The sequence below is a fragment of the Corvus brachyrhynchos genome, unplaced genomic scaffold, assembly GCF_000691975.1.
Source record: "Corvus brachyrhynchos isolate BGI_N302 unplaced genomic scaffold, ASM69197v1 scaffold97, whole genome shotgun sequence".
Lineage (NCBI taxonomy): Eukaryota > Metazoa > Chordata > Aves > Passeriformes > Corvidae > Corvus > Corvus brachyrhynchos.
This window is the reverse complement of record NW_008239758.1, coordinates 6699076-6708090: the sequence shown is the minus strand read 5'-3', so window position 1 is coordinate 6708090 and position 9015 is coordinate 6699076. Positions and strand designations below refer to the sequence as shown.

At 42.9% G+C, this 9015-nt stretch overlaps 1 protein-coding gene across 3 annotated transcripts in view; it reads right to left on the bottom strand.

Moving 5' to 3' along the window:
* Positions 1-9015, bottom strand: part of SV2B (synaptic vesicle glycoprotein 2B) — a 65338-nt gene that overhangs the window by 22897 nt on the left and 33426 nt on the right. For all 3 annotated transcript variants that reach the window (XM_017742695.1, XM_008640103.2, XM_017742696.1), the window contains exon 2: positions 7522-8371. In XM_017742695.1, the coding sequence (XP_017598184.1) occupies positions 7522-8005 (484 nt within the window). In that variant the 5' untranslated portion in view covers positions 8006-8371. The remainder of the gene's footprint in view (positions 1-7521; positions 8372-9015) is intronic.

Below are 9015 nucleotides of genomic sequence, written 5' to 3'. Positions count from 1 at the left end.
ATTTTTTTTTTTTTTTTTTTTTTTTTTTTTTTTTTTTTTTTTTTCCCCCGAGAAAATCCCTGGATGGCAGATGTTCATCCAAATCCTCTTAGTAACAGAAAACATCCCAGGTCAGGAGGAGGTGGAGGAGATTGTCACTGTCTTCTAGCTGGTATTTTAGTGCAGTGACTGATGAGGGGCAGCCTGTTCTCTGGCCAGGAGAGGAGTGGGCTCACCAGGGAATGTGTCAGTGCTTGAAACTCAACATCAAGAAGTGGAGCTGCTTTTGTAAGCAAACCCCTGCAGATTCTGACTAAGGAGCCCAAACTTGTGATGGAAGGGTATATTGTAGCTCTGCAACACAAGATCCATCAAACAGTGAGCAGCATAAATCACAGCAGAGCTGCTAATGTCACAAGCTCACCTAGAGGATGTTGCTTTAATTAGTTATTGTATATGATAAATACATTTTACAGATAAATCAATTGATGTGTGTTCCCCCAGAAATATAAAACAATAAAAATCTGTAGTAAAGAAAGTATCAGGGACAACCAGAGGCTGTTTACTTGGCCAGGTTCTGAGGGAAAGGATCCTGGTTATGAAAATATGTGCTTCAGGGTTGAAACAAAATCAACAGAACACTTCCTTGTCATGGAGAAGTCTTTTTTTGGTGAAGACTGCATGTTCTGGCCAATGTAATTAAAATTTTGGGGTAGCTGCTGTAGAACACTCTGTCAGCTGATGGATCTTGGGACCCAGGGTGCAGAACAACGTCTGTGTTGCAGATATTGCTGTGTCCTGGATTGACAAGGTGCCAGGGACCCAGAGAGGAGTGAAATAGTTACTCAAACAGCCTCTTTGCAGGGAGACCATCTTCCAGAGAACACAGTCATGGTGGCTACCTCTGAAAAAGATCCAGCTCATATCAAGGAAACTCAAATTTTAAGGAGAATTGGACCAAGAAAAGTGACCACAAAATGGTGTTTCTTTTGCTGGGTTAGTTCTGTCCATCAAATATTCTACAGTACAACATTACAATGGTCTGCACCAGAATCTTGACTTCTAAACTTGGCTTCAAACCACACAGACTTAGACTGTGCTAGGAGGGATCAGCTTCCCAATTGACACATAAGGTGCTCAGATGAAATGCTAAGGGCAACTCTGAATAAGCCATTATTTGCAGACTATTCCACAAGTCCTGGAGTATAATGAATGCCTGTGGGAAAGTCTGCAATAACCTCCCATAAAAGTGGTGGAAAAACCAAAGAGCTGAAATTCTATGAATAAATTTTGGGTTATGAATCATCCATTGCTGAAGTTATAAGGAAAATATGTGACCACTGACTGGACTTATTCCCACTAGAAAAGAGGTAACATATTTAGCATTTTCACACTAAGAAATTTATTAGCCTTTACTGAAGTTGTGTGCTCTGTGTTAGACAGGAATTTGAAGTTAAAAGCTGAAGTTCTAGGAATAAGAGAAGGAATATATTGCAGATACAGCATATGGCTCTGTGTGTGCTAAACTGTATTTTTACTCCTTCAGTATAGTTAAAAGTAGACTTCTAAGGGTTTCAGAAAAAAAAAAAAAAACAGAAAATTCAAGGTTTACCTAAATCTGAATCACAAGCATGAATTTTTCTCTTTGTTAGTTAATGGGATTAAAGGTCTTTATAAAGAGGCACATTTAAAAATAATCCCTTTAGAGACAGGACAAAGACTTGTAGAATAAATAGAAAATTTGAGCAGATAAAAACCAAACATCTCACTGAGAAGAATTAGTCTCAGAGTCCTTGGGGCTGTCAGGGAGGTGAGGAGGCTGCCTGGGTCCAGGGTTATCTATGGTTTGCATGGAGCCAGTAACCACAGGAATGGGAAACCACCTACCTGCCTTCAAATCCCAGGCCACTACCAGCACAGCCCTATGGTAAAAAGAGAGGCTCTTGAAAAGGGAAAGCATTTGGACAACAGAAAATTATTAGGACCTTATATATCTTGCATTCAAGCTGTAATAAAACCAAAATTCAAATACTATTACTGATGTAGGAACTGTTAGGGATTCACCTTATGGACACAAACAAAATGTCGTGAGTCAGGTCTGGACAATTTGAGAGATGGATGGGGCAAGGCACAGGATCCAATTGTAAGTAATTGAAAGAGAGGAATAAAGTAGTGATAGTCCTGACTCTCTTGAGCCTTAGTGATGTCCCAGAACAGGGGAGGGTCTTGACAGAGGATGAGCTGAGGGCCAGTGGCCATTTTTTCCTTTCTTCCTGAAATTTTCAATCTGCTCTTCCTTGTAGGCTTATCAGTGCTTTCCCCATGAATCAACTCGACCTTTTAAATGGAAGTCAAAGGAAAGGCTCGTCCTGTTGCACTCTCCTTGTTGATTAATACAAGCAGTGAGGCTTCTCCACCAGCCAGTGGCTCTGGCACTGAGAAGGGAATGTCTCAGGAAAGACAGCTTTCCATTTTGGGAGATCTGTGTGTGGATATTGGGCAAATCTGGCTGCAGGGATGGAGGGGGGTGTGCAGCTGGAGCTGGGGTGGGTGGGTGAGCCCACGGGGCTGTGGCACAGCACGGGTGAGGTGATGCGCAGCCGGGCTCGGCGCTGCCAGCGGGGCGTGGGTGGTGGTTACGCTCAGCCAGCTTCACATCTCCCCATGGGACTTGTCCAGCACCACAATATTCGTGGGACCATCTGTTTCTCCCCACCCAACCCCTCTGCTAAAGCAAAGATTTCAACAGAGGAAGCCAAACAAATCCTTTGCTGTCCAACGAAAACCTCCTCGTGCTGGAACGCGCCAGATGAAATTCCCACGGTGTTTACCGATGGAGACACAGCCATTCATCCCCATATCAGACCTGCACAAAACATGGGGTGTTCTCAAATCACAAAAACACCTTTTTTTTTTCCCTACTGCTCGAGGTATTGATGCTCCTTGGGCTGCAACTTGGGCTGAGCATTTCTGCCCAAGAGCAAACTTGCAGCCAGGAATCCGTGCCTGACGTGGGTAGGTCTCATCAGCATGTAGTGGCTGCTGTGTTGGGGGTCCATGGCTGTGGAGGAGTAAAAGAGGCAGCAAATACCCATGGCAGAGCAAGGGAGCCGTGGCTGGGCTTGTCCATGCTCAGGCAGAGAAAAAAAAAGAAGTGGAGAAAAGCCATTGAGCTCTGCAGAGGGGATTAGGATTTACTGTCATATCAGGTGAATTCGGGTCAATGAGAAGCTGTGACCAGATTTTATCTCAGCTGATAATAAAATATCCTCTTCACACAACTAAAAGCAGGGATGTTACACATCCTATTTAACCTGTCTCAAACAGCCAAGCTTGAATTGCTACATAAAAGCGTAATTACTTATAGGATTTTTTTTTTATAGTTTTTTAATCCAACATTGTGAGGTTAAGAGTCTGTATTAAGATATTCTCCTTAAAAAAATTATTATTAAATCATAAAAAGGAAAAGGGAGCCTGAAAAAGCAATTTTATTCTCAGCCTTGGTGTAGCTGTTTTACAGTTACAGTCAAAGCTCTTAAAAATTTCCTAGTCTCAGTTTAGTGAACTGTGAAATGACAATAACACAACTGCAGCTCTGGGATCTGGGAGGGCTGGTGCTTTAACCATGCCTTGAGTTTTTTATATGCAGAATGTGAAGAAGTTTAAAACATTACTACGTCATTATCTTTTACACTGGTTGTGTACTTACTGCTCTGTGCTTGCAAACGTAATATTTAGTCCTCTAAGAAGTGATTTATAGCATGTAAAGGTATATATTTATAAGATATTTCTCCAAATAATGATACTGTGTGCCTTTCAGCAAATATAAAAATACAAATTTCATGACTCTTTTGATTATCCTCAGCAAATTTAAAAAAAAAACATGTTTCCAATAGGCTGTATCATACTGACAAGGAATATTCTGTTCCAGTAAATTTAAGAACTGAATTATTATTTTGACTACTGCTGATGAAAACTCAGCAAAGCAGATCTATCAAATGAATATGTAAAAATAATGTTGTTTCATGTTGCCAAACTTATTCTTAACAACTTGTATTATAAGTTGATTAAATCAAACTGCTAAAATATGTATACCGTTGTTTCTTTTTTTCGTTGGGTTTTATTTTTGTAATACCACTGAAATCATCTTTAAAATAGCATTTCTCATAACTGAAAAACTCCAAATACGCATTTTGTCCCACTCGGGATATTTAGGGCTAAAATAGCTGTTAATTTGTATCTGATGGTGAGATGTTTATTTTCAGAACGAAATGTAAACGTTTTCTAAGATGTGTCATATCCATTTCACACATTTCATGAAACACTGTGGGCATCTGTTTATTTGCAATTTTTGCATAATTTGGCCATGGTTTGCTTGATATTTTACCATGACTGCTTTCCAAGGGAGGAAAAATATGCAATATGCAGAGTGTTTAATGCAAAATGTCCTTTTAACAGAAGCTGAACTTCATTAAATTGGTCTTTAGGAGGCATTTGCTTTATCTCTCTTATTTGTCCCTTCCTATTTCTGCTGGAGTTTGATTACTCACCTGACTTATTTCCCAGTCTTTCCCTCCTGGCCTCTCTTGTTATGGCTGAGACCTTGCGTGTTTAAATGTTAGCAGCTGCCTGGAAGTGACCTTAACTGCACCTGGGAAAACCTGGTTATGTTTCCTTAGCAAAAATGTGGGGAGATAATGGGTTCCTTGGGAATAAACACGAGCTTATCTGTAGGTGTTTATTGGTACATGGGGATAAGGTAAGGGGCAGTAACTCGTGTGGATAATATCCCCACTTCCCTAAAACTTTGTGATAACTTGAGGGAAAGCTGTGCCTGCTCTAATCACCCCCCTGTTCATCCTGTGCAGACACACTCGTGCAAGACTGTCACTGCACAGTAGAAATTGAGGTGAAGGCTCTTTGATTGCCACCAAATCAACCCCTAAAAGTAACTGAACCCTGATCAATGTGCACTGCCATAGATTACTGAGGGAATGGATTCAAAGGGGGACATGAGCTTGTCTTGGAGGCTCTGAGCTTTGTGGAAGATACCTTTCTTCCTAGTTGCAGGTGGATGGTGAAGCTATTCTAAGAAAGATTTTGATGATTATGTTCTTGTCTCCATCAGCAGCACTTCCTCAGCTTTCCTCTCGAGAAGCTGATATCTGCTGTCCTTATGCCACAGCTGCTCAGAAAAGAGGTGAAACCTTCTTGCTGTGCTGGAGGCAGGGCTGCACGCACACCTCATGTCCCTGCATTGCCTTGCTGCCTAGCAAACCTACAATACCCTCGTCCCTGCAGCTGCCACCCTTCATATGGCAGAAAGGTCTCCTTCCCCTCTCCAGCCTCAGAGACTTCCGCTGTTCCCTTCCTATGCCCTCCAGCAGTCCCCTACCCACCCCAGGCTCGTTACACTCTCTCTTCTTGATGCCTTGGGTACTCATTACCCACATCAGAGCACTGCTGTGCAATATAAGGCTTTCCAAGACATGCTTCATTCATGTTCACAAAGAGTCATCTCACGAACCTCAGATCCAGCAGCAGAGAAATGCCCAGCAGACAAGAAAGGGTGTTTGACAAGTAAGACAGACTGAATCAGAGACCTGCCCCATGTACACTACCAGTCACTAACAACTGAATGCTACCATAAATACACATTCTCCTCCCTGTCCCAAACTAAAATGAACCAGCTTTTATTGTTTTTAGCAAAATTCTGTTCTTCCCCTCATAATGAAGTCATGAAATAGTGTGAATATAAGCTTTGACAGCAGGTTCCCCAAACAAACAAGCTAAGGACAGGAGAAATTGTTCTGCAAAGCCAGGTTCTCACAAGCTGTGTTTGAAAGTGGGCAGGAAAGGCAGCAAGAAGAGCTCTCTTCCCCTCATTAGCAGTCCCAGATTAGTTCTGTTAGTGCGCAGGAGGCTGGAGCTGGGATTGGATATGGACCCAAATGTCTCCTTGCTTATTCAGAGCTTATCAGAGCACCCTGAACTTTCAGCCTTGCAAATACTGAGCTGGAAAAAGCAGAGCGAGCTCTCTGGGGAGAATTCGTGTTCATTTTTACCTGTGGTTGGGTCAGAAATACTTCAAAGATAGATTTCCTTGTGACATTTGAAGTTTTCTCATTCAGGAGCCTGCCAGAGCTTGAGCTCTACAGAGGCAGATATTTATGGGGTCAGAGTTTCAGAAAATCTCAGCTTTCATAGAGTCACCAAAATAAATGACCTGCTTTTCAAAAAAGGTCTCATCACTGAAAAGACACCAAGCCTTGTGTCCCACAGGGAGCTGGTGAATTCCAAAGTCCCTTTGAAATCAAGATCTCATTGTGAGGGGTTTGCTTTTAGATATCTGACTGGAGATATTTCGAGCTAGAATTTTCAAGGGGTTTGTGAAGCAAAAATGTTACTAAACTCTTTAAGGCACAAAAGTAAGTACAAAGCTGGCTAACTGTAGAAAGAAACATCCCAATCCTCAAGTTCAAAGAAAAAAGGGAGAAACAGAAAAATGAATATGACCTTAGTACACCAAGAGGAGAGGTTTATATAGGGATAACTATCTTTTGTGTTTGCCACATGAAAATAATGGAAATAGAATGAAGTCAAGGGCTGGGGTTTAATCCCAAATCTGCACTTACATTGCATCAAGCAGGGCTTCTGGGCCAGCATAACTGGTATGACCTACAGCCCCTGATGACTCCCTGCTAGCAGTTATTCCAAGAGCTGCTTTATTTCCCTTCCAGATGCTCTGTCCTATTGCATGGCTGGCTCTCACTGTGGGCCATGCTGGATCCTGTCCTGATTCTTGGAGATCTGGGAGGCTTTGCTGTCTTTGGCTGATGGAATTTGGCTTGCCTATTGTTCAAGGGAAAAAATTGTTCATCCAAACCTTTCTTCCCAGTCTCACTCCCAATAACTAAGCCTTGTATTTTGACCTCAGGGACATGTAGATAGTGATGCAAAAGGGATGTTGCCCAGTAGCCTCAGCTTAAATCTGCATGCTGCACTTTAATTGCATTCCACAGACCTTAAAAGAAAACCTCCATTGACTACATCTGATCCAGGACATATGAGCAAACTGAGAAGTTAGCAGGCAGAAGGAACTGACTGCACAGCTGATTTGTCGGTTGGGACTTTGGGCTGAAGAAAAGGGAGTTTCTAACAGCTTTGAAACCTGGAGTTTCTAACAGCTTTGAATTTTGAGTCACTAGATCCACCTTTAAATTTTCACTTATTTATCCTTGAACACCCCTTTGATTTTTGCCCTGTGGACCTGCAGATTGTGAGCTGCCTTGACCAGATCCAGCCCACAGTGACCAGCACTGGGGCCACAGCACATTCTGGTAAAATTCTGCTGCTTTTGGGGAGCTGCCTCTCATCAGCATGTGAACACCTCCTGAGTCAGAGCCACCCAGGCATGACTATACATGACATACAACACAAGAAGAAAGTCATCAGAAGATCCTGATATCAGCTGGTCACTAGGAAAAGGTGTCCCAGCTGCTGCTCACTGCATTAGAAGAGCTGTTTGCCAGCGGCACTTACCCAACATCCCTTTGTTGGAACTGGACAAGCACATATCCTTCTCAGCACTGGGAAGAACAAATCCAACCACAAACACCTCCACCCCATCTGCCATCAGTGCCAACCCTAAAACAAAGAAGAGAGTCCACTGGAAGCGTCCGTGGCCACACTCCTCAATGATGTTCTCGTACTGGTGGGCGAGTTGCTCCTCGTCCTCCATCCTCTCGGCCATAAGGTCAGCACGGTCTCTGTACTCATCATCCACAGCAGGGGCTCGCTTCTTCTGCTTTTCTTTAATGTCATCTGGGTGTGGGATCCCTTGGTACTCCCCCTCATAGACCTCATCATCCTCATCGTGGCCTTCTGTAACATCACTCTGGGCATCCTCTTCCTGCACGGGCTCATCCCTGCCCCGGTAGTAGCCGTCATTGTGTGCATCATAGTTGCCATCCTGGTACCTGTAGTCATCTGAGACCTGGTTTGTGTTTCTATATCCATCATCCATTCTGAATGGAGAATTCTAAATGCTGTAGGTCACTGTGTAGATATGCTAAAACGTGTATGGATTTGCACAATTTCTGGTGTTGGTTACTTGAACATATCTTCTCTCCGTTCTCTGGAACTGATGGGATGCAAAGCTTCCCAGGCTCAGAAGGAGAATTATATATAAAGGTTCTCTTTGACAGAGTCTCATGCAGCTTTTGGTAATGCTTCACTTTTCAGCTGTCATTTGTGACTTGCTGGCTTCTGTGCTTTGGGTGAGAAAAGCTGCTGTCTGGGGAACGGCGAGGGAACAGCAAATTGCACAGCCGGGGAGCTAGGACGATTTGACAGGTTTTTCCTGATTCATTGTGGTGCTGAAGGTCATGTCCTGAGAAGGAGGAAACAATAGCAATGAAACTGCAGTAAGCTTGCAAGTACACATGCGCTGAGTTTAATGCCCAGCATTTTGAATACATGCTTTTCCTCTGAAAAAATATGGCAACGGAGGAATGTTTTTGCATCATCAAAACCCAAAGCCTCAGAAAAAACCAGAGCATTAAAATGTACCAAGTTCAGTGGGAACCCAAAGTAGAATGTAAAGTACCATGTGGTCCTAATTTCTGTCATTCCTGGAAGTCCTGCCTCCCATATGTGGTCCTGCTTTCCACAGAGAGCAGAACAGCACTGGGCTGCGTTGATCCAACAGAGCTCTCAGGTTGCTAAATATGTTTCCATCCATCTCCACAGAGCACACTCCTCCCTGGTCCCTACAACTGGCTAACATCATAATGAGACAAAATATGACCTTGGTTTTCTTTTTCATCCAAATCCCAAAATTAATTTTATTTATTGGCTTCTTTTTTTCCCTAGTGTCTCTCCATCTGTATGCCAGATGTACAACTGGCACACAGCGTCTGCCAAGATAAAGTCACCAAAAGTCACACCAAGCTCTGTTCTCCCCATATCTAAACATCAAAAGGGGATAATTTTTACAGAGAGCAAAAAACAAAGCTAATACAGAATCACTGCTGT